The sequence below is a fragment of the Notothenia rossii genome (assembly GCF_949606895.1).
Source record: "Notothenia rossii genome assembly, chromosome: 7".
Lineage (NCBI taxonomy): Eukaryota > Metazoa > Chordata > Actinopteri > Perciformes > Nototheniidae > Notothenia > Notothenia rossii.
The window spans coordinates 23253168-23279469 of NC_136905.1; the positions used below are offsets into that span (position 1 = coordinate 23253168).

The 26302-nt window shown below is 39.8% G+C and overlaps 1 protein-coding gene across 6 annotated transcripts in view; it reads left to right on the forward strand.

Moving 5' to 3' along the window:
• Positions 1–633: 633 nt before the first annotated feature.
• LOC307045742 (protein MTSS 1-like) overlaps positions 634–26302 on the forward strand; it is a 52605-nt gene continuing 26936 nt past the window's right edge. For 5 of the 6 annotated variants that reach the window (XM_079691660.1, XM_079691664.1, XM_079691662.1 and 2 more), the window contains exons 1-4: positions 634–1147; positions 2349–2384; positions 3165–3226; positions 10882–10955. In XM_079691660.1, the coding sequence (XP_079547786.1) occupies positions 1076–1147; positions 2349–2384; positions 3165–3226; positions 10882–10955 (244 nt within the window). In that variant the 5' untranslated portion in view covers positions 634–1075. The remainder of the gene's footprint in view (positions 1148–2348; positions 2385–3164; positions 3227–10881; positions 10956–26302) is intronic. The other variant, XM_079691661.1, reaches the window with a different exon arrangement.

Genomic DNA, 26302 nt, shown 5'->3' on the forward strand with positions numbered 1-26302 from the left:
TGTTTCACTTTTCAATATTTATCCCATGCTTATGTAAAACGTTTGCGTCAAAAAAAAGTATTGCTAACGTAATTCAATATTGTGCTTTTATCATGCACCCTTAGCCCAAATTGTCAAAACATAAGTAGTTATACGGTTAAAATAGTCATTACTTCGTTTTTATTCAGTTTGGCTTGTCTTTTTCACTCACAGCTCACCTATGCATCTCCCATCATCATGAAGCATGGAGTCAAGTCAAACTGAAAAATAGCGCAGGTATGGCGGGTATTCCTTCAAAATAAAAGCAACAACACGCCCGTAAACGTGTATTAAAAACAGTTTTAAGACGAGCTTTACGTTTAAGATGATTTCTATTTGAAATGATGCACACGTTCACAACGTTGTATTTTTATTGGGATGTCATTGTCATTTTTCGTGTGATATATTTTCAAAATAATGGATAGATAAACTAATATTACTAACTTGAGCCTTTGCTGATTTCAAATATATATCACATGATTTTAGGTTTAAAAAAAGAGAAGACGACTTTAAAATATTCCAATTTATCACGTGTTTTATTTTGGTGTAAAAATACTCAACCGGAAGTGCATGCGGTAATTGGCGGTAATTTCTAGTCTTGTTTTTTCTCTCTCAGTCAGTGTTGAGAAGGCAGTAGGAGCACCAGTGAGTGTCGGCATTTACCTGTCAATATACGGAATAACATTACCAGTCTAACATTGGGAATATTTATAGTTTCGACTAGCAAACTGCAAAAGAGCCTCTTCACGGTCCAGCCATGGGCATGAGCGGGGCGGCGTTGCAGAGAGAGGGGGATTTAAATGTCTCTTTCGTCCTAGCAGCTTCTTTTGATTTCAAGTAAACGGGGCAACTGAGCAGAACCGAGCTGTGTTTCTTTGCACATTCCACCGATACGAAAGTTGTTGTGAGTCGATTAAGTCACTGCAGTAGCTTTACATAGGTGGTTTATTTCGTTTTTGTTTATATTTTGGGAGTATCTGCTTTTCCTGGAGAGCGGAGTTGGAGAAGTGAAAGCGGCTCACCGAGTCGGGACTGACCGCTGGAGTTAGTCCTGAAAATGGAGGCTGTTATCGAGAAGGAATGCAGCGCTTTTGGAGGACTTTTCCAAACTGTTATCGGAGACATGAAGGTAGGCCAGAAGAAATTTACAACACAAATAATGTTATCTGAGAGCCTTTAAGTGAAAGGCGAAAACTTTCACTGCCAGTTACTTCCTAAACATCTGTCTAAAGTCGTAAATGTGGATTACCGTTTGAGCCAGCTAATCAATGTGTGTTAGTTTTCTGGACCCGACTGAAATATGCATCAATCTTCTTATTAAAACATTTCGTTATAACTTAAAGTCGACAGAATGTAGTAGTCTAAAGCTGAGAAAAGTTGAGGTATTATCTCAAATTATGGTTATGATAAGTAGTCCATAACTTTTCTACACATCTGCACAGCCCTCCACTTTAAAATATATTATACTGTTATATATTGCCATATATTCATTGTAGCATACTACGTTTTTTTTTAGTTCCTTTTGTGTATTTATATTTTGTGTAAACACTTTTCTTTATTCTTTTTTAATGTACCATTTGTTTTTAAACATTTTTTTAATAAACATTATAAATATATTTGTTCTCTCTTTCTCCTCATTTCTTTGTTTATGTTTGCACCACTATACGTCAAAGCAATTTCCTTTTATGTCTAAACGTACTGGCATTTAACTGGATTCTAACCTATGATTCTAACACGAAAGTGTTCCTTAACCTGCCTGTATATTAACATAACTATGTACGTTTTTGTTTTGTGGTGGCTAGCTAAATTATAAATAATATTTGACTGCACTCAAATGTATTCCTCCCATTTTATTGTATTACAAAAGTTTTCAATCAATCAATTTTACGTCAATGTGTTCCAGTTTAGCCTGAAGCTGCAGCCAACATTGGATAAAGGCTAAATAGGGCAATCTTCAGTCTCAAAACTAGGGCATCTTATTTTGATGTAATCTCTTACAGCTTGGTCAACGAGATTTAGCAATTTCCCAGCTGTTGTACTTCACTGAAGGAATTCCGTGAATGTAGCTGTCAGGGTAAAAAAAAAAAAACCCTTAATGTCTGAAGGCTTTGACATGGGAGGTCAAATGGACACATATCGGGTCTATTGGAGTCACAACGTTTGTTATGAATACTGCTCAGATATTCAGCACTTCTCAGAGGCCCATGTCTCACTTCACCAGGTAGTTCATGGTTCCCCTGTCTTTTTACTGCCATACAATCTAGTGGAAATATTCCATTGCGAAATTAGTTTTGTCTGTACTCATTTCCAGTGATGTTTTTTTCTTTTAGAGCGCTACAGATGGAGTTATGTGCTCAAAAAATAAGGTAAAGCTCACTAAACCTAAGCTGTCAACACACGCAGTAAGACATGATATGAGAAATGCAGAGAAAGCTGCCAGTGTTTGATATCTGTTGAAGAGCATCAGGGAGAGCTGGTGGTAGGAGAGTTAAAATAAGTGATGTAAGGGAAATTCAAGAGGCAAAAACGAGTTACCATAGTTGGAGAGAGTTGAGTTGTTTGTTGGGTGAAATGTTTGACATCACAACATGACATTCCTCAGACCCCTGACAGTAGTGGCACATTAGTGACAAACATGAGCTCATGCATATGCATCGCATTATCTGGTGGTGTCTAAGACTTCTCTTTGTTTCATTAGGCCACTTGTTCTCTGTGATGGTTTTGATAGAAGGCTCTTCTAAACTATTTTCAGCCCGGGACCTGAATTGAGTAAATGTAGAGTCCCTCTGGAAACCAGGCTCATTAAACCATGTATTAGTGCTCTTATTGTGTGGGGATCTTTCCAAAAGAGGCCTGTGACCCATTTTAAAACCTATTATATGCAGGATATTACAGTATGTCCTATAACTTCAATCCGATTCCCTCAGGTCCACTGGCAACAAGAAGATGTGTTTTGGGGTGACATGCGTAACTGGCTTGCATGTATGGGGAAAGCCTACACCTTGGTTAGCTCTGTTTAGCCCTGCAGGGGAGGTGAGGCATCAGTATGGCCTCTTGTTGATTCAACTGTTATGTAACTGTGGGAATAGTGACATCTTTAGTGATGTTTGTATCATTCATGTTTCTGTTTTTTGTTTCCCTTACAGAGCAGCTACCCTATCTGGGAGGACTTTATCACAAAGGCCGGCAAACTGCAATCGCAGCTCAGGTGAGACCGTCTTTATTTTTACATTAAACACAATTGTATGTTTCTGTATTTTTTTTGAAAAATGAAACACAAACTATTAAGATATTACTTCTCATATTTGCACAACAGTAACTGAAAGAAACTTCTATTAATAAGCATTTTCTTTAGCCAATTTTCTGGGAAATGTTAAGCTTAATGTAAATTGTAACTTGGCAATACACATTTTGGATCAGTAACTAAAACGTTTCCTGGCTAGAGTAACTCCTCTTTGACTGTAGCATAACATCTCTGACATCCCTCAAACACAAAAAAAAGGTATTTTTGTGTATTTTATGCCCTTTTGCGTTGGATGTCAGTGTCAATTCCGTGTTGAATAAGTTTTAAGTGGCCATTTATCCTTACACTAACAAGCAATGACAGTCGACATAAAAGCCTAATCTCTTAACAATACTTTCCAGGGGGCATTATGTGTCCCTCTATCCCATTTAGTCTTCTTAAGCCTGATTTAATTTGTGTTTCTACTGCTGTAAATTTGCACAACTCCTGCCAAAATTATTCCAAGTCATCTGCTAACAATGGATGCCAATCCCAGCCACCTCCCCTAGTTGGTTTTAAGTGGCCACGTGTCAGGAGACAAATAACTTATGACAGCTGGAATAAAAGCTTATTGTCCAGCAAGTACTGTAAATATGGATGTCCTGTGGTCTAAATGATTCTCTGATTAACAATGCATGGCAGTTCTCTAGCCATTTAAGTGTCCACGTGTCCTGAGACAGACCGTCAGTGACAGTTGCATAAAGGCTCAGGGACTCAACAATACTTTCCAGGGGCCACTCAGTGTCCCATTCTTCCATTTTATTCAGTATTAAGGCTGATTAATGGTGATATGTTATTCAAGTGTCTCCATCATTCAGGGGTTAAATATGTGGCCCTGCCATGCAACAGCTCAGGGGAGTATTTGTGGCCTTGTTGCTAATGACTGTATGTGTGTCTGGGCCAGGATAAAAGAACAATTCCACCTGTTATTTTTGACCTACTTATTTGATGGCAATACACCACCTTCCTACCCAGAAAAGAGAAATACCTTATTTACAGGAAGAGTTAAGTGTCATTCAGAGAAAGACGACCATATTATAATATTTTAGGCTAGCTGGTTTCCTGATAAAGCTTAACTTACGCCCTGCTCCAGGCAGCAGTGGTTGTAGCATATGGTTGGCTATAACAATGCCCTTGCTGCTGTAGCTCTAATAAGGGTGTGCTATCTGGGCTTTGCTCGCTATGACCCACAAATAAAGCTTTAAAGGGAGGGAATCCTCATGACACACATTTTTAAATAATTATCATCCGATAAAACAGACCAGTCTCTGCCAGTCTTTTTTTTCTTTTTTTTTATCCGATAACGTTATCAGTGATTTTAAGCTGATTAATTACCTAAATAACATCAACCCTGCGGGCGGCGCAATTTTGACGAGTCACATGACTTATTTTACCGGAAGTGACGTGAACTATGCGTTTGGTGTCGAGGAAAAATTGAGCTATGTGCTTTGTTCATGTTGTTTACTCTAGTTACTCTTACAATTCTATTGAAATATGCCTCATTGTATCGCGAAACATTGCCACAATTCGGATAGGAAAAATCCACGGAATGCTCCGTGTGCACGTGCACGTGTGCTCCGTGAACGCTCCGGAATGCTTTCTTTATTTGATTGATTAACTACTATTTAATTTATTCAACTACATTGTACCATCATTATGTTAGGCAGGGCTGCCAACACTCACGCATTGAGCGTGAGAGTCACGACATTAACCCATATCTCACGCACTCACGCCACACTTGCCTTTCCTCACGCTAAGTTTTCGTCCAAAACAAATGTATATAAATATAAAAATAAAGTGAAGGAACAGCAAACCGAGCGGTCTACGAAATGAGACGGTCTTCTGGCTTAGTTCAGTAAAGTTGGAATGATATTGGAAGATTCTGATTTCACGGATCAATAACTCATGAAAACGTTATTCAGACACAAATGACGTCTCCTAAGTACCGTGGTAAGGTTGACAACGAACTACAATCACATTTTGATAAAAAAATGCCAATTCGCGCCGTCCTCCGAGCTGGACACATTACATTGGTCTCTTTCCGCAGCCGGAGAAGAAACGAGTGCTCAGGGACCGTCTGCAAAGTGCATCTCCGAAAAAAGAGAATACAATAATATTCAATCACTATTATACAGCTTATTACTACCAAACTCACTACACACATCAATAGTCTCCTGGTGGTCAGACTACAGCAGAGAGTTTGGAAGAATATGCTTTTGAATAATTGTGGGGAATATTTATAATGTAAAATCTTCAATAAATATGGCATCATCTTAAATAACTTTACTATTATACAGTATATTTCTACCAAACTCACTATTTGCATTGTTGTTGTTAGCATCTGGTTAGCTTAACGGATATTAAAAGCTGTTTCTAAAACAATGAGAGGGAGAGCTCTGTCCTGTCAGGCTGAGAGATAATTACAGCTCAGTGAGGTAAGGGACTCTGTTTAGATACTTTAGTCTAGTTATCTCAGTGGGTCTCATATGTTTTGGTCACCATTTATGAGAATAAATGAAAAACAGTTATGAAATACTATATGACAGTGAAACAAGAATACAGTTTTAAAAGGTGAGTGATTTGTAAAATATCCATAAAGAAAAAGAAAATCTGTTTACCATAAATTCATTTTGCTCTCACAGTGCACCAGGTTGATGCATTTAACTTCAATAGTTAAAAAAAAAATCTTCCCGGGGGAGCATGCCCCCGGACCCCCCTAGAGGAGATGAGGACCCCCCTACTTATAAAATAGAACTTGATTGTAAGAGTTGCGGGTACACTGTGTATGTGCGTATTCCACTGTAGCGCCCGGTACATTAATGGGAAACCCTGTACATGTTCAATACATTTGTAACACTACACATGAACGTTTCTTTTTTCGGTTCACCAAAAAAGAATCTCACTCCAAGCTGAACTCAAATGTTGGCAGCCCTGTGTTAGGACTCCTAGCCTACATTGTTCTATAAAGAGTGCATTCTGTAGATATGCTTTTTGATTTCTTTTATCATGGCTATACTTAGTAAATTTTTGGTTTTCAAAATTATCTGTCATTGTCCTTCATGTCCTTGCCATGCAATTGTAGACAGAATCCATTTGACACGCTTTAGAATTAACAACCATAAACTTCTTATTGAATATGGTCGATACACAAATACTCCTGTAAATGACAGGTTGTGCAAACATTGCCATGAGATTGAGGATGAAAATCATTTCCTCCTAGAATGTAAACGTCATTATAAAACTTTTGATAAATTCAATCTTTAATCCAGAACTTCCTAACCAAATAAAATGTCTTTAGTTGATAAGTCCATTAATAATAATAATAATAATAATAATTGTAAAGTATATAATGCTAAGAAGAAAGGGCTTTACCTGTCAAATTTACCCACCTTTCATTTTATTGGTTCAACCAAAGAGGTGCGTTTCACATCCTTCATGGCAACCAGTGCTGTTCTCAATACAGCTTTTTCTAACACCACAGTGTCGAATTCCCTGTGTAAACATATGCAATCCAAGTCGTCTGTGAACAGTTTACTTTCAAGCTCTTCAAGCTCATGACAACATATGTTCATAAGAGGATTGTCCATGGCTACACACCGATCGCAAGTACACCATTCATGTACAGGTCTCCCTACTCGCCCCCAGAAATCAATTGCACGAGTAAAGGGATCGTCTCCAGCAAGATCACCGTGCTGTTCATCCTCATCGTCACTGTCCCTGGATTCCTGACGGTTCTGGCTACTTGGCTCGAACCTGTATGGCTGAATTCCCCCATCCAATCTCTCCACATTGCTCAAAACTTCTTCCTCTGTTGACGAGTCCGAACTCAAATACTCCGCCATGTTTTCGTCGAATGAGCTGTCGTGTTTACAAAGTAAATGGTAAATGGACTGTACTTATATAGCGCTTTATCCAGTCTTTAAGACCCCTCAAAGCGCTTTACATACTACATGTCATTCACCCATTCACACCCATTCATACAGAGCAGTGTACCTTACTCTATAGGACCTAACATTCATACACATTCACACACCGTTGGCCATGCCATCGGGAGCAACTCAGGGTTAAGTATCTTGCCCAAGGATACATCGACATGTTGACTGCATGGGCTGGGATCGAATCCACAACCTTCTGGTTGAAAGACGACCGCACTCCCTCGCAGCCACAGTCGCCCCAAAGTGAACGCATAGATGACGTCACGACCTAGTTTTTCGGATCATGTGACTACTGAAAATGGCCAAAATGGCAGCTGCTTGACGGAATATACAGGTTTTGATAAAAAAGAGCTATAAAATCATTATTTACCGGGGAATATCGCTGATTTCTTCAGGGTATGGTTTAAACATAATGTTTCACTAAATACTGAAGTTTTTATTAACTATCTAACGACTGGAGCCTTCCTTTAAAGATCGTTTCCAGCCACTTAAACTTGGCTAAACTAGCCCTTTAGACTACAACATAACCCCCCATACCCAAGGACCTCTGTAATCTGCTTGGGGACCGGGCTACATAGAAGGATACACACACACACATATACATACAGTAAATCACAAACACACCCACCTTCCCTCCACGGCCTGGATAAGTGACTAGCCAGCAGTGGTAGCGGCATGTCTGTGTGTGTAATGACGTCCTGAGGCACACTGCTCTGTAATTTAGACCCTCTGCGCCCCTCTCAACTAGGAAATCAACCAATTACAGTGCTGGGCCTGTTCTGTCTTTTTTTTTTTTGGTCCAAATATGGTGTTTTTTTCCTGGCCATTCTGGTTTTGAGCAGCCATCACACACACACGCACGCAAGCACGCACACGCACACACAGAACAGCTTTGAAGAAAGAGGGCAGGGTGGAATATAGGCTAGCTGATGTCTAATCACAGTCCTCTTTCAACTTGAGTGTTTGGTGGCTCATGGTTGTTGCAGCTGTGTCAGAGCTATGCCTCCCTCCTATTGCTTCTGAGGTTTTTTTGTGAAAAAAAGACCACCTAAAAAACTTCAAATTCATCATATGAGCTTTATGGTTAAACAATTTAATTTGTCTCATTGAGGAGCCCTTTAATATGTAGAAATTAGTGGACAAATATATAGATACAAATGAGTAGTTTGATAGAAGGATACATACAGTACAGACATATGTACATATAAAAACTTGCTTAAAACATGCTCAAAGGACTTATCTGTCATGAGTCTTTGTATGATGTGTCAAACAGTAGTGTTAAACACAACCTCTTTCTATAATTCCTATTTACTACAGTCACATTCCAGGCTCAGTTGTACTAAGAATAGATGGGAGCAGCAGTGCTGAATGTATCATTGTCAGGGAGAGCTACGCCAGGGTCTTTGGGGAGTTTAGATTGGCTCGGCCAGGGCCTTGTGGAATAGATATGTTAGTCGTTTGTCTTGACTCCCGGACAGGGGCGTGTGCAGATTTTAAGGCCAATGGTAGCACTCGGGTAATTGTCGGAGCACTGTACGGAGCGGCAGAAATGCTTTTTCTTTTTAAATGTCAACGCAAATCTTGAGGCTGTTTGTCTTACAGGATGAGAAGTAGCTTAAATGAATACCTGATAATATTAATTATTAGTCACTGTCAACTGAGCCGGAAATGTTTTGTTTGGTTGATTTTTCAATAATGATCATTTCACAATTCTTGGCAATGTCGCATTTAACTTTCGATGACTGGATCCACTTAGAGTAGGCTGTTAAAACCACGTTCCCACACAAACCTGTTTTTGATTGATACATTAAACTTGACTGAACAAGACCCGGCTGCTAGTGCACGTAAAATAAAATCCACAGACCAGTGTATATAGGGTATAAATGAGTGGAGACGGATATCAGTTGGAGGTTGCTCTGGTGGCCGCAGTGGGCTTTAAATAGAAAGGAATCTGTGTGTGCCTGTGCGTATGTCTCTTTTTCCACATGCAGGACACACCCTTGGATCTTCTGGTCAGCTCTGCAACAACACAGCACTTATTAGCCAATATTTTAGGAAGTTTTTGAGTGACAAAGGAAGTTCCTTAATTTACTTAATACTAAAGCTTGCCTGTCAAATGAATGTAGAAGAATCTTAAGGCCTGTAATTCAGTTTTGGGTCAGTGTTGTTCACCAGTTATGTTCTGTTTTTCCTTTTGTTCATGCTTTGTAGAAGGCCCCTCTAAGATGTTAACTCCATAAAGTGACTGATAACTTTAACAGACTTGAGATGGTTTAGATTTAGAAAATACTTCTCAACTCAGTATTATGAACATCTTCTAAGAACAATTTTAATCCATAGTGTATTTTAAATAATTGATCATGCTAAAAAATACTCAGTAATATCAGAAAACAGACAGATATGCAATGGTGTTCAAATACACCTTAAATATCCATCTGCAAGTCAAAGTTGAGAGATTCCAGCAGCCTGTTCTCAGCTGGTGTTTTTCCCACTTGTTAAAGTTACCTGTCTGGTGTGTTTATGGAAACTCACAGGTTGTCTGCTGATGATTTTCTGTCAGCCCTTCAAAGATAAGAGGTGTTAACAAATGAAGCTTTGCACGGAGCTTAGACAAACATGCTTATTCTGGCTGAACGGACCTTGGACATTTTCCGAGCAATTGTGTTTTTTTGTTTGTTGCATGCATGATTTATGGGAATGATGTCTCTATTCATGGGATCAGATATCGCATAAAAGCATGTACACACACACTAAGAGCGTCATCTCCATACCTGTGATGTTAGTCATGAGGCTTGTTACTTCTGGAGAAGGTGAGTCCGTGTTTGCCAGTTAAATAGTCATCTGGCCTGCCAATGAGGCAACATGTTGCCAGCTAGAAAAGTAACTAGTCAGCTAGTTTACCAGCAAGTATGAGTAAAACTGAGAGTAATCTTTCACCAAGCATCCACTTCTTCTTTTTTAAATGACCACTCGAATCTTGACCTTTCTTTAGTCTTCAGCATTATTTTATACTGCAATTTGTGAATACTGTGTGGTTAACCACACACGATAAAAAGCAGGTATGAGTTGGGAATTTCCCATAAGCCCTTTTTCCATTTGAGTCTGAGCAGGGTAGATCCCACATTGATCCCTTCATTGACCTGTAAGTGCGGCAAACTGGGCTCAGGGCGGCTGAGCCTGGACAGATTCCAGCGGTCTCCAAGTAATCAAAGAGACATTCCTCACACAGCGGGGCACGTTTAAGTTTGAACTTACTCACACGCTCACAATACATACAGACACTATCATTCATACTTAAGTGTTCAAATGACCAGGATGTAAGCTTCACAATCTAACATTTGTACACATTTAGTTTGTGCATGCCTGCGCAGAAGGTGTTTATCTCTCTACATTTTCAGAGCCATAGAAGATCTGATGAGTTTATCATCTCATTTCTTTCGTTGCTTGCCAACACTTGTATGTCATTGCTGTTGTAGATCAGCCACTTGTGTTCACGTAACCTTTGACTGATTTGAAGTACCTCTACTGCTAATTAGTTTCTCCTTTTTTGTAGAGCTTTATTTATTAAAAAACATGGTATTGTAAATGGTTTCACATCAGTAAAGTCAGTGGGATTTTCATACTAAACCTCTCTTTTCTCTCCAGGGCGACGGTGGTTGCTGTGGCGGCTTTCCTCGATGCCTTTCAGAAAGTTGCCGACCTGGCTACCAACTCACGAGGTATGAATAAACTCATGTATTTATAGGCTTGAGTGTATAAACAGTGGTCTTCTACGGCAGAACTATCTCTTAACTCTCAAAGGAAACTGTGTAATTTCCACTCTTAGTAGCACAGTGCTTCCAGAGTTAAATCAGTTAACCCACTGTTGTCTGGGCACCTATGTGTCAGTATGTCTGTCTGTGTAGCCCCACTGTGCAAATCCAGTCTTTCACCCCACTGTGCTGAGAAGTTGTTTGCTTTATCGTATGGGTAGTAAATCCGTCACCATGCTGTTTGAAGCTCTGCTGCTGGCTTTGTCTTCGACCTCTACCCTCTTTCTTCCCCTGCGTTCTGCCCCCCCACCTCTGCTACATCTGGACTCTCCTGCAGAGTCGGTTTCATCTCAGTAAGAGAGGGGAAGAGAGAGTGAGAGCTCTCATCCCTCTCTGGCTTTGACACCTCTGTCTCCACTCCATACTACTAATACTATTAATAGGAACTGAGACGGGCACACACATTCATCACCTTGCTCACTGCAGAGACAAAGAGAGAGGGGGGAGAAAGATTGGGGTGTACAGGGAGTCATCATTCTCTCTCTCCCCCTCGGTCCAAATGTTTTCTGCAAAGGAATCTGAGTCAGTCAGCTGAAGAGCGTTGCGTCACCTTTCATCATTCTCTTTACATTATTGTATCTTAGCTAAGCAGTATCACATGACGCTCTTATCATGAGGTCGTGCTCCGGTGCTCAGGCTTTGCTGTTCACCTGAGCTCCTCAGCATAGAGGCAAGGATAATGTGTTATAATGTTGCTGACACACTGCTATCTCTATCACAGATGGATAACATGTCCAAATGATAATCGTGCCATAATGAGTCCTAATTACCTCGGATATATTTTCCTCCAGGCTTCAGTTGTATATCTTTGCGCATTCCTAAAATGTTTATACAAACCATATACCTCCTGTATAGGGTCTAATGAGGGCCCCACTCCTAATGCCTCTAAGCCTTTCATTTTGCTTATACTTTTTCTTAATAATGCCTTGACAGCATAATAATGCAAATGGTTTTTACATTTTTAACATGTATTTTTATTTTAAATATTGTAATTTGGAAAAAACTACCAGTTCAGTACCCTGTTTTAAAGGAAACGTAACATATATCTCACAGCAAGGTCTTTTTATGTTGTGTTAGGTGAGTGAGGGTTTTTGGCTTTCTTGTTTGAAGTTTTGATGTATTGAGCTCACTCAAGGGCCTATAAACAGTTCCTAGAAGGAAAGGAGAGTACGACTGAAAGAATGGTTTTCTCCTTACCTCTAAAGTTAACCTATTTTTAAAGATACTAGCAATATAGTTTTTGATGGTTTGTGGTCTCAAGAGGCTTCAATAATTGGATAGGAGGTTAGGTCAGCCCACACAGTGGCACATTATATATGTTTGACAAAGAAAGAAATATGTAATAACTTCATCTCTGCAGTGTAATGTACTGTTGACTTATCTGTTGACTCATCTGTCACCAAACCAAAGTGCTCTGTGTGTGATGGACCTCTAGACAGCCCGGGGTCCCCGCCTCTACTCTGTGAAGATCAGCTTACTGTATTGTTCACCTACAAAGCAGAAGAGCAAAGTATGTTTTCTAAAGACATGGCTTATGTCTCTTTGTGTGTGTGCGTGCTTAATACAGTAGCTTTGATGTTAAAGACCATTGGCATGCCTTTGTGTCTAGATCAGATAAAGTATTGACTGAAAAACCAAAACATTTACTCATCATGATTAGCCAGAAACTTTTTATATCTTTCTCCATCTTCTTACCCTCCTGTGTGTCTTCAAGTCCTAACCTGTTTACTAGAGAAATTACCATAGTAACACCATGGAAAGCAGGTGTTTGTGAATCAGAGGTGTTTGTGGGGTAAGGGGCTTAATTGAAAAAGGAAACAGCTCTTCTGCACCCTACCACCACAGCATAGAGACCGCCAACTTGTAATGTTCTTATATAATGATAAAGCGAGGCACACAAACAAAGAGTTACCCAGAGATGTGGCGGTGCATGTTTTAACAGGCGCCAAGTCTCCTAATCAGGAGAACAAAGCTTCCAGCCGCCTTTGAACACGGCTACTGTTATATTGCCTTGTAGATATTGGCAGTGATGATGGCTCATAAAGGGTGATCATCACTAGACTCTGCAGACTTTGATATGTGACAGCACTGTTTGTATTAGTGTAACACTGAAGCAGCATGATCAGAAGCTTGAAAGACACTTGCAAGGGAGGGAGGCAAAGCTTGATCCTCAACTGCAATGTTTGAAGGTTCATCTTTGTTAAAATGTGCATGTGTGAAAACATTTTATAAGGCCTTTTGTGTTAAAAGACATTCAGTGGGTGAACGTTTTATCAAAGAACACTAACCACATTTGATTTGTTAGGCTTTTGCTCCAGAACCAAGTCAAATGTTGAGACACTGGTGGCTGTCTGTTTACCTCACCAGGAGTTGTGTAATTTTCAAATAGGTTCAAATAGGTTAAATATGTGTTAACAAAACAACAACCCATCTCAACTCTTCTCAATGATGTCACTAAATGCAGTCTGTTAAGATGCATGAAGATAACGGGAAAACAACTCGTTCGCCCAAGCTGACCTTTTGCCCAAGACTTCGCTTTGAATTTATAAATACCTTAAGGCTTTTCACCAATTTTTTTTCATATCTTTCTTTCAAGAATAAATAGTTCCACTTTTATAACATTTGAATGTTACTCAATGTCATTATCAGTGTTGAGAGGCTGTTTGAATGACTCTTTTAGACCTGCTCAGTGGATGTTTGTTATATTCAAATACAGTTTATCCTAATGAAATCCTTGATGTTGTTCATATTGAATCATATCTCAAAAGCTTTTCACTCTTCCTTTGGTAAAATAGCCTAAAATCCAACTACATAAAAAAAATAATAATCTAAACATGAATGCAAATGTTTTTTTTAAACATAGGCATGGAGATTTAGTAAATGTTTACTGTCATTAACATAGTTTGTTTAATGTAAAACACAGAGGATGTTAAACAATCTTTTAGTTCAAACATCAGTAAATGCTCATTGATGCTCTCACCACGGCTGTGTTGTAAAAACCTTTTACTGAGTTTTGGAAACGGCCCAGTTAGTTTGTAGCATATCAGATGTTTCATGCTGTTTGTTTTTTCATTTGTGATTTATTTGAACTTATTTAGGAAAACCAGATGCGAGACTAAACGGAGGAGAAAGATTTGGAAAAAGTTGGACACCGGGCCAGATTTTGACGAACATGGACCAGCACTCGATAGTATAGTAAGGGTTATAATAGGAATGAGGATTTAGATGCAAGAATGAATGAGTATTAGCAAACTCTCCGAGTGCCTCTCTTTATAGCCAAGAATTGTAACGGTGAAGTCCTGTATTACTGGTTTACAGTTGAGTGAAATAAAATAATTGGAATGCCAAGTGGAGAAAGATTGAACAAAAGAAAGAACGACTTAAGACTCTACAGACAAGGCCTTTCCTCTATTGTGCTCAAGTATTCAGTGTATTGGAGAGATGGTGAACTTGGATACAGCAGACTGGGTTTGACACGTTGGTCGATCATATAAATGCAGACAGGATCATTTTTATAGATTCAAATGATAATGGCTATATACTCATAAACAAAGATGCTCACACACCTCTACACATTGAACTACACTCATTGGAAGACACGTTCATGTACACGGACAGAGGATTAGCAGAAAGCACCTGTTTGGCTGCGCTCTGTAGGATTTGGACCTTCTCTGTGCACAAAGGGCTCACTTTGCTTTGTATTCTCAGTCTGATGAAGTACATTGAAGTTGCCTCTCGTTTATACTTGTATTCCAGATGTGTTTTGAACTTCAGCTCAATGTGTCTGCATAGTTTTTATTTTTCAATTTTATTCTAACAGGGTCAGGGTTGTACTATTTCATACGGATTCCATTTGTAAAATAACACTGCCCTTTTCCCTTTGTTCCGAGTCATATCCCTGTGGACATATATTCACCCACTTGTTTGTTTTCTGCCTTCCTCTTTTGTCTTGCAGCTTTGTTTGTTTTAGCCGTAGGTGCAGAGTATGGACAGCTTAGCGTTGGCTAGTCCATGTACTTTCAAAATGGATCAGAGCATTTTTCAGTATGGTCTAAAGCCCTGATTCTCCCACAACAAGTTTCTAAGACGTGACCTGAGTTCACTTTTAACACTGGTTAATCATTAAGAAAGTTTACCATACACACCAGCTCCAAACCGCTGAATTGTGTTTGTGCTGTGAAGCAGGAAACTAACATAAACACGGATAAATGGAAAAAAATCAATAAATGACCTTATAAACTCAATGTAAAACATTTGCGAGAGTCTAAAAGTTGTGTTTACAATGTGTTGACGTTACTTTTTCTTAATCGTTGACCCATGACAGAAGCTTATATCACATCTAAAATGTTGTTGGTTCGCTGTCTTCACAATAATCCTTTTCACTCATTCAATAATTTAATTAAAAATATATTGTTTGTCTGTCACAATAAGAGGGTTATCTTACTTCTCTCTTATTTTGTCACTTATTGCAGACTTTCCTTCTCTCTTTTTCCATGGATCGCCTTTTCATTGACTTTCATTACACTTTGACCCCTTGTCTTTTTTTTCACAGTTCTAGTTAGTTTTTAACCTTGAACCAGCACACATCTAAAAAACGTTACATCAGACACATATTCATTTTCTGATGCCACTAACACACTCACACCAGGACACTCGCACCACGCACCCACAGAGTACTGAGAAGCAGTGTGACCGTGTTTGCTCTAATGGGTCTATTTGATTTAAACTCATGTGTGCCACATCAACGTTAATGATTAAACATGTTTTGGGTCTGACTTGATAGAAGTGATCAGGCCACATTGAACAATGTCCAAGAGACTGATAAATAAGCAGTTACCAAGAGGTGTCAACAAAATGGCCGTAGGGAAAAAATGTGATGCTCCAATATTTAGTTATCCCCAAACTCAATAAGCTTTCAGTCGAAGCTCCTATGATTTAAACGCAACACTATTCTTGTTCCCAGCCTCTCATGACTTCTCTGCATAGTGTTCAATTTCAAAATGGAAAAATTTAAAAGTGACTAATTTACCTTAATATTTCACAAGTATTAAGAAGAGTCGGAGCATATCCTTAACAATAGCTTTAGTTGCGGTGCACGCAATAATGATTTAATTAGAAGGAAAAAAATAAAGACATGCTTGAAGCACTGGATTAGTTCAATTTGATTAGTTAATTGTATGAAGTTAAATTAGCAGAATGGCTCACATTGATTCAGATCACATTCGGTCCATAATCTCCTTACTTTTTTATCACCTTCCCAAATTTGACTTCTTGGCTGTTTATAAGTAGCCCGTGTGGGGAGCCCTCTAAAATCCAACAAGTTGTTTTTCTGCATGAGAGCTCAGTTGTTTTCAGAGAATCATGCTGTTTCTAAAATACAACCATTTCTTTCCCCCATGTCCCATGCTAGGTTACGATGCAGTGTAGAAAACAATTCATGATGGATCTATTGAAGCACAGGCTGCAACTTTAAGTAGAAGAAAAGTACATGCTGCATATTTTTCATTAAGTACTTCTGCCTTCCAACAAACACACTTAAGATTTTGTACAATTATTGCGTAAGGCCATGCTGATAGCTTTGAACATGATTTGATATTTTTTAATCTTCAGTTCAGCTCTTTTTCAGCTGTAGGCTAAGACAAAGCCAGAAAGTCTCAACTATATGTTCTCCCTCTGAAAACATGAAACTGCACTAGTCATTGGTGAAGAATGAGACAAAGGCCTTTTGAGTCCACGAAGAGAGTGACAGGGCGAGAACAGACGCAGAAGAACAGAGGAGGCAAAGGAATAATCCGTTCTCTTGTTTCACCAAGCGCCATTTCATTTTCCATGTAGATCCCCTCTTTCCCTCTGATTTGTATCAAATTATTCTTCCGTCATAGTTTCCTTCTGGGTATAATGGGTGTGTGTCTGGGTCTGTTTCTGTGCCTGCGTAATCATCTTTTTTTTTTTAGCTTTTGTGTCTGTTTTTGTGTTCATAACAGTAGAACAGTGCTACCTATTTGTGGTATTCCATTCAGCAAGTGAGTGCAAAAGTGATTTTGCTTACACTCAAAGTAACAGCTGACGGCAACCAGGCTGCATATGGAGATTAAGTCATTCGATACAAGGAGAGCAAATAAGGAGAGCAGATGTTAAAAATAACACACAAATGCAATTTTGACCCTTTCCAAGAATTACATATTTTAAACTAAAAACAGAAGGATTAATAATACATAATAAAATATTCTCAGTGGCTGTAAACTTTGAAGGAAAATAATATTTTGACTTTATTAAGGTTACCAGACTCTACCTTTTCTTGGGAGACGGAGCTTTACTGAAGTTATACGACACTAAATACATATATGTCTTGTTAGAGGCTTCCTTTGACCAATATTTAAATCCTTGAGTCTGACCCTGAAAGCCACTGTTCTTGCTTATTGAATGTATAAAAAACGTTCACATACAATTAATGCAACACCCTATTTCTCACCACAACCATAGCATAATAGTTTGTTCACACGGATATAAAGATAACCAAGCCTGTGTCGCATGTTGGCTGGCAGCTGTCAGGACACCGTCTGTGCATGTAGAGTGAGTATTTGTGTGTTCTTATACTATGTGTGTGTGTGTGTGTGTGTATAATCTAATCCCAGTGGCTCTGTCAGCAGCTTCAGTGTTGAGTCTGCTTGAACATGCCTGACTCTGTCGAGATGAAATAGACACCTGCCACACAGCTAGCATGTAGAAGCGTGTTGGACCGATTTGGACCTCAAAAAGGTTATTAAGTTGTGCAAACATGTTCTTAGAGCCCATAATTACTTGAATCCCATGTCGTTATTGAGAGTGTTATGAGCAGGAGAAATTAATCATAAACAGAGCATTACATCACATTCAACACTTCCATATCACTAGAATTGTGAATACATGGTAAATACATGGCTCCTCATTTGTATTTAAAATGTAATGTTGAGATCATGTTAAACATTTCTTTTTTTAATAACCTGTTTTAGCACAGCTACTTTTAACTTTGTAGCCTACAAGAAGAAGCTGCTTAAAGGTCTCCATAGACCTCGTTTTCCCAATGATTCCAAGTGAGGCATCTTATTGTCCTGATGTAGACGTCTACTGTGTTATTGTTACCGGTACTACTGTCTGTCTGGATGAATGCCAGCTATTGTTGTCAATGATGCAGTCCTGTTGTCATTATTACAATAATTGCTGTTATCAATCCATACTTCCTTTATTCCAACACTTTCTGTTCTGTTATTTGACTCACCTCTTATTCACTTGAACCTGTGGTGAAATTAAACGCCAATAGAACGTTGACTTGAAAAAGCCCATTATGTCTAAGGAAGCTGAAGCCTTTCTAACACTTTCATGATTAGTCTCAGTAGACATTGAGAGGCTGAGGATGGGGCGTTGGATTTGATATGCTTATAGTGAAGCACTGGTTGCTTTGCTCGATCACAGATCAAGGCAGGTTGACAGGTTGAGATGATTTTGGCAAGTTCTCTCATTGCCCAATATTTTCCAGGTTGCTTTGAGAAAAAGTAGCTGTGCTACATACTTCTGACCTCGATGCACTGCCTAGCTTCAGCCCATTGTATAACCTCTCCCATTTACTTCAATGGCTCCCCTCCTTATGGAATAGCTTAGTTCCACTGAGGCCCCGGTGTGGCTACAATGAGTTCAGCACACGGAAATAAATTCCAATTTAGAGTTGTGTAGGTTCTACATGTTGAACAATCTGCAGTGTACTTTTGTCTCCGTTATACCCAAACATGTCTCTGAAACTGAAGAAATATCAACTACAGAATAGCAATACATACATATTGCATACATAGTTGTCCATGCTTTGTTTAGCCGATGTTAGGGGTAAGTGGGGCAGTAAAGATGTCTCTATAGATTTACCTTCTGCTATTTGAAGTCATCTGGTAATGCACTTGGTGCCTCAGTGAATGCAGGGTAGAAGCTGTCACAACTGTTGTCTATTATCTATGCCTGTCACTATTAAAGCCATGGATAACATATTCATATCATATCTTCCTTTTTAACTTTTAAATTCAGGTAGTTGTTGATTGAGTGTATAAAGATATAGGATTAGCAATCAGTGTACACATGAACTACAAACTGTAGATCTATGTTATCTTTGAGTCTGAATTAGTTCTATGGGAGTACAAAATCAGACGTGTGTGTGTGTGTGTGTGTGTGTGTGTGTGTGTGTGTGTGTGTGTGTGTGTGTGTGTGTGTGTGTGTGGGGATTTGAGCTTGTGTGTGTGTGTGTGGGGATTTGAGCTTGTGTGTGCTGTGTGTACATACTGGCAAACACATGCTACACATGTGTGTGTGTGTGAGTGTGTCCTGGTTGTTTCTCAATGAGGTCTCTGTTCCCTCTTTCTCATCCCCTTCTACTGAGTGACGCTGAGCCATAATTAATGTGAACTAGCACAGATCCAGCCTATTTTAGTTCAAATTAATCCAGACTGAAATTAGAAAGTAAAACACTTGTTTCTTTTGAGCTGCTCTGAGGAACACTTGATGATCCTCCAAATGTCACCTGGATGCCGATGTACTGTTACTTGAATGCCTCCAAGACAAAAGTAAAGATGTCGGTTAAGTGATCACACAGCCACAATGGCATCCAAATCCAAAACTAGAATGCTCTGCACTTGAGACTTTTGTGGAACAGACATCAGTCTTATTCGGTCTGTATTTTGCTCATTTCTCTAAGCCGGCTCTGTTTGCTGTGCCATGGACAGAGCCCCATACAGCTCGGCACAAAACAAATCAGGCCCTTTCCTCTCTTCCCCTCTCAGTTCATGGCTTGGCCTCTTTAGATCCTGAACTAGCCCACTGTCTCAATGCCCTCTGTGACAGGGCTCTGTCCCCGTTTCCAGTTGCAGTCCAAGACCAGCCTGGGTGTGCCCGTTTCCTGCTCTCTGTCCAGCACAGACCTAGATCCCATCCCCTGGACCAGCTCCATGCTCAATCCAGCCTCTGTTCTCCCACCCTGACCATACCCTGGGAATCTTACAGATCACTGGAACCAGCAATTAAATCAGTTAATGGGTCAAATACACAAGGTCACAAATAGACTCACAGACTAATTCAAGCTTGCACACCCTTGTGTGCACATGCACACATATAAATACACAAGTATAGTTTCAACTATACAGACTCAAATGTTTAATGATCTCTGCCCTCTACCACTCATATACAATAGGCTCCTCAGGCTTTTTCTAGGGCTGGTCTTTCTTTCTGCTGTTAAACTCTTTTGTCACAGCTCATGGTAGACTCAGTAGTCTTGCCATCTACTTTGCTCTATAAAACACATTAACAGAAAATACAACAGTCTTTGAAGTGTTTAGCCACAACCATCTGGTTTATTACAAACATCTACCCATTGAAATGTAAAATTCAGTGCTCTTGTCACCGAGTTAGAGGACTCAAATTTGTGGGTGTATGTTATGCTGTGTATGTGTGGATAATAGGACACAGGACACTCTGTCTTCAAAACAGACAGAGAATGCATGTGTTGGCGTGACACAGGGGAGAGCAGTTCAATCACCTTTGAGTATGTTTGACCCAGAAAAGGATCGGAGTCCTCCGTGCAATTGACTATGCTTGCATGCAATGTGTGTCCACACAAGTGTCTGTGGGTGTTAGCGCTGTTTGTGTTTAAACATAAACCCGGTTAGACCAGTGTGCTTGGGATTTGGAACATCTGACATGCATGCAAAGCCAAATTCAAAACACCTTTCGGGAAATGAGCTTCAGACTATGGTTTTTTTTAGGTGGTTTAGTGTAATTCAAACCAAGAAAGTTGACAAATTGATAATCCTTTTTGTGACATTTTTTTTCAGACTTATATTTGATTTCAGTGGTTTCTGTTGTCTCCTCTTTGGTTAATACGAAAACTGAAATTGGTGGCCTTGCAAAAGATGTTTTAGGTATTGTACATGTAAATAAAAACAACAGTAGGGAGTCAAGTTCATGTTGGTTGTGTGCACCTGCTTATCCTATTCATTTCTTGTTCGACAATTTCTCAGTTGATTTCAATAAACGTTCACCACTTTATTAAGGTTAAAACCTGGGCTGATGACATCTTCTCCGTCCTATGTGACTGTGTTCCTGAGAAACTGGGCGCAACCAAGCTAGCCTGGACACGAGTTTCTTCAAACACACAAGTGTTGTGAGTGAGTGTTTGTGTGTAATTGGATCCATCTGTGGACTGTGAGTGCACGTACTAATTTGTTTAGCATTTGTGTCTAGCTCACAAATGTAAATGTTGTCACTGTGTGTTAATTCTAGGTTTCTCTGTCTGTAAAAGTTAACACTGAACACATTAACACACGACCACATCCCAGCAGCCAGGCAGGCTGTAGCCCAACACAGTCTGCTTTTGTTCTATACCATGCACACACTCTTATAGACTCTCACTGGGTTTCATAGAGATGGTAACGCTTACAGTCAGAGCTCTGCCCTCCCGTACTCCTGGTTAGAGTACCAGCACTGTCTACAGAGGAATAATCCCACATAATCAGAAGAACTTTGTCTGAATACTTTGGCTCAATATGCAGTGATTTTAAATGTAAGCAGTCCCTTCAGTGACAACAAATGAATAGCATGTAACTTGTTTCCCGTTTGCCCTTTGATAAGTATTCAAAAATCATTTGAAATTGCCTGTATGCTATCATCTTTCTCTACCTTCATCTCTAACCTTAGTTGTTCCTGACTTTGTTCCCTCTCTTTCTCCACCTCCTCCTCTCCTTTGCACACGGTCACCTCCTGTCAGAGACCCTGCTGTTGAGACCAGGTGCAACAGACATTTTGTGACAGCAACACCAAACGTCCTTTTTGTTTATCATCAGGAACTTTCTGCTCAATTGAATCTCACCAAGGAGAGAGAGAAAGGAGGGATGTAGAGATAAAGGGCATTAAGAAATAACAATAATAGGAGGTATGGCTGTGTGCTCAGAGTATCCAGTATTTAATGATTTATACTTGAGAATAGACTGCAACAGTTACACATTTGCATAGATACTCAAAGATAAAAATAGGCATGCACACACAGTGGGATACCATCATCAGCTTGTTGTAGTGTAGCTGGGTGGCTTAGCCATCTGCTTCAACGTCACTATCGAAGGTGATTCAGTCCTTCCCAGTCAGTCACCGGAACAGCTTTTGTCTTCTTTATTATTTTAAAATAAAGATAGGTGACCTTAAACTGTGCAGGATATTCATCTTATACTCCTGTTTGCAATACTTTTGAGCTAAATGAATTCAGTGAATGTGTTGTAAAATGTGGTGATGGAGCATGCCTCTCTTTCAAAAGATTCAAATGGTGTGAGTTTATGTCTGAGTGTTTGAGATAGTACTGCCATTGTATTGGTTGATAGATGGATAAGTAATAGTTTGGTTAAGTCCATTCAAGTTACTCAGTCAGCGAGTTGACTCGGTGAGCTCTCAGTGTCTGGGTTGTTCCCTATCGTCCCATAGACACTTAATAAAACACTCAGAATGAATGATGTATTTGTGTGTGTGCGGGGCGGGTAGATGGATATGGGGTGACATCAGGGTGGAGAATGTCCCCTAACTCTTTGACAGTATAGAGGGCTCTTACACAAGCACAGCCGTTCAAACGCATGCAGGCATGCAAAGGCGCAGACACACACATGGTAGATGTAATCTGGTGGTCATTATTGCAAACAAGGCAGTGTTGTGTTGTACTGACAAACAGTTCAGTCTTTCCAGGGTGTGTCTGGTTTAAATTATCACCAGTATCTTCCAGACTGGAGGCCTCCCAGTCGCTCTCCCTACAGGGAAAAGGAAGGTCACTGGCACATTCACACACTAAGTGCAGAAGGTGAGAAGCCAAACGTTTTTAGATATTTGGGATACACTGTGTGGAAGGTGGCAAGTAAGGCTAGAACCTGATCTCCATAGCTTTTATGTGTCTGACAATTTAACCACAGACTGCTGACAGAAATGTGTCAGAGAAAAACGTGTAGCAGAATGGCTTGTCTAAATTGTGTTTCAGGTGGGATTTACCCTCAACAACCAGAATTTCATCATTTTATTACGGATTTGAAAGTCACTTTCATTCCGGATAATCTGACCATTGGTGGAGGCCACCGTATTGGATTATTGTTTGAAATGGCAAGCAAAGAAGCAGGGACCCGTTCGGTGTATTGCACCAATGGGAAGCGGACACTTTTGCCACAATTTTTCAAAGGTTATATTTGTTTCATTCAGCTCATACCTTAGACCCCTTTGTGGTAGATATTTGCACCTGATACCTCACTTGAATATCTCGGCCATGTTGGCGATGTAAAGAAATACAGAATTGGGTTTCAAACTGAATGTGTGACTGATGCAGGCAGCTTTGGCTGTTTACTCTTACATTAAAGACTAATGTGACTCAGACCCCATGACTCAGTTCATTCAGTTGGTATTGCGTTTAGTTATTGCGGTGGAAATATGAACCTCTGTCCTTTTCACTGCAAATGATTAACTGCGACATCAGACTATTTGCACGTTTTCACCATATGCTGATGTCACGCTGGTCTGTACTTCTGAACCAAAAGTGTCTCAATACGATTTTTGAAAAGTACCTTAACATTAGCCTGAAAGTTGGTTTGCTTGTTTTAATTACTGTTATCATTGGGACTGCTTCTCAGTTCTGCAGAGCCAAGTATGGCTTAACTATTACCCAAAAAGCAATGAATTGAGTTCATTGGTTGAAGTGCTAGTAAATCCTTTCTGTATCTGTCGGTGAAATGTGTGTCAGACCAGAAAGGAAGATTAGAGAGAAAGTGGGGCACTAAAGCCCGGAAAAGAGCAAGAGTGGGCTCTAGAGTAATCTATCCTTTTGCTCCTATTCTCCCTCTCTGTCATTCTCTCTCTCTGGTCATCTGATGACATGCTTAAAACCCCTCTTTGGGGGCTTTAATTGGTTGGATTCTGGGCAGCAGACTTATAACTGCTATTGAGCCGTTACATGCCGTGTAGAACAGTATGCAGGCACTGGCTATCAGGGGATGAAGACCCATTTTGCCAGCTCTATTAACAATGCTGATGTTTTAGAGGTTAACTGTTCAGACAGCATTCGATGAGATCAACTTTTATTGACACCCGCGCTGATTATTGTTGTCAAACGGTCCATTTGTCATAGATGTTGCCTAACATTATTGGCCTGAGTGTCACTATTTGATACAGTCATACTAAGGAGTGTGCATTTTGCACACATTCATCATTCCACCTGAGATTCAAGATGTGACATGCAGCTCTGAAGACCTTGATCAGATGTTAACTTCCTGCTGCTTTATTTGGGGAACAATGGGTACTGCGCATCCTTTTTTTTGTTATTAAAAGAGGGATGTTGGCCATTATATATGTGTACGTTACTTCCATTATATTCTCTCCCATCGGACATTCTCCTCTTCTCTTCGAGCATTTATTTTTGTCCTGTCTCTGACCGTTCATTGAACTGTCCGACTGCTTACAGACTGGATTAACTCAGGCTCCATGTTAACATTATGGTACTACATTCACAGAGACATCCGAGACGAGGGGTGGGAACAGAAGACTAGGCCACTACAGAATGAAACCTGAAAGACATACAACTATACTGAGTGTACAATGGAGAACAGCTACATCAGACAGAGAAAAGCTCAACAGAAAAAAATCAAAGCAATACAGTCAAATAAAAGGGGAGGGGTGAAAATCCTCCATGACCTACATTTACATTACAATCTGCAGCTGATGCATGTGCAGTTTTTATATTACACTGTAAAAGCACAGTAAGCCAGTTAGCATAAATTACCATGTCAAGTCTGCCTGGAGACAGTTTGCTAGCTTGGGATTTCTGTGGAGAGACCACCCTGGTACTTACTTTCCTGTTGTACAAATGATCTTGTAAAGCATGTGAATAGTAGAAATCACACTTCCTAAAGTTCTCCTCTGCTCAACACTTTGTCTCTAGGTAGAAGTGCCAAGAATATTAATGCCATTTAATAACGGACTAAAGACTGTGTTCCTTTACTAAAGCTATACTCACTACATTGTGGACTTCAGTCCAATAGTAGACTCAAAAACATCTAAATGAGACATTTGTATCTGAATATTTTGATGTAGGCACCCGTAGACATGTTATATATTGCTTATATTGCTGTACCAGTGAATGATCTCAGATCCAGCATTTCTATAGCTTTAATGATGATGTATTGTGCAAATGGAAATAGCATTTACCATTTAAATAAGGACCAAATATTTATGAATGTGCATGATGAGAAGTAATTCACATGGCACACCATAGAGTTTGATAGGAAAAGGGATGGCAGCATTTAGTTTGATGAGAGCTTTGAATTCTTGCTATCATAATTGGTTCCCATCCATTGCTTCACTATCCATTCATGCTACAGTGCGTTTTGGCAGACATGGTGGAGGAGGCGGGGAATGACTGTGGAAGGGTGTAGAAATACAGGAGCTCTGTAAGCAAACAAATGAGAAATAGACGCAAAATTGGGAGCAATCTTCTTTTGTTTCTCTGCGGCTTGGAGACTTAGCTTTCGCACTGCCGAACCACACTGAGGTGGCATCCTATCACTCAAATGACTAACCGTTGTCCTCTTTACTCCTCCACTTTATTTTAACAACGAAAATCAATATATATATACCTTTTCCTAGGTTCTGCTTTCCCTGAAGAACTCCTCGCCCACTCTTCATTGCCCATTTTCTCTATTTTGCCTGAATCATTGTGTCAACACTTTTAAAATGTTGCTGTATTAGTTACAGTGTTCATTAGTATTCTGGGTGCAGCCCAACATTGACACACTGACACACTTATGGTTATCAGCTGCAACTTTGTCTAGTGTACACCAGTCCTTAACTCTTTGACAGCAGTACATCTCAATATCATCATGACATCATTTGTCACTGTAATGAATCCAAAGGCTGCTTTGACTTTCCACACCAAGAGTGAGAGGACAGGAAAGAGGAGGAGGAGTGCAGGAAGGAAGTGAAAAGAGAGGGGGGAAGAGAGTTGGAACATGGGGGAAAGGATAGGGTGAGAATAGGAGAGGGAATTGGGAGGGTTAGGAGAGAAAAATAAGAAACACGATCAGGGCAGAAAAAGAGGGAAAATAGAAGCACATGTGGATGAAAGAGGAAAGGAGATGGGGGAGATACAGCCTTCAGAGAGTGGAGGAGGGTAAGAGGGAATCTCATGCTCTGTTCATCAGGATGCATTTCACTGCATTGCAGTGGCACAC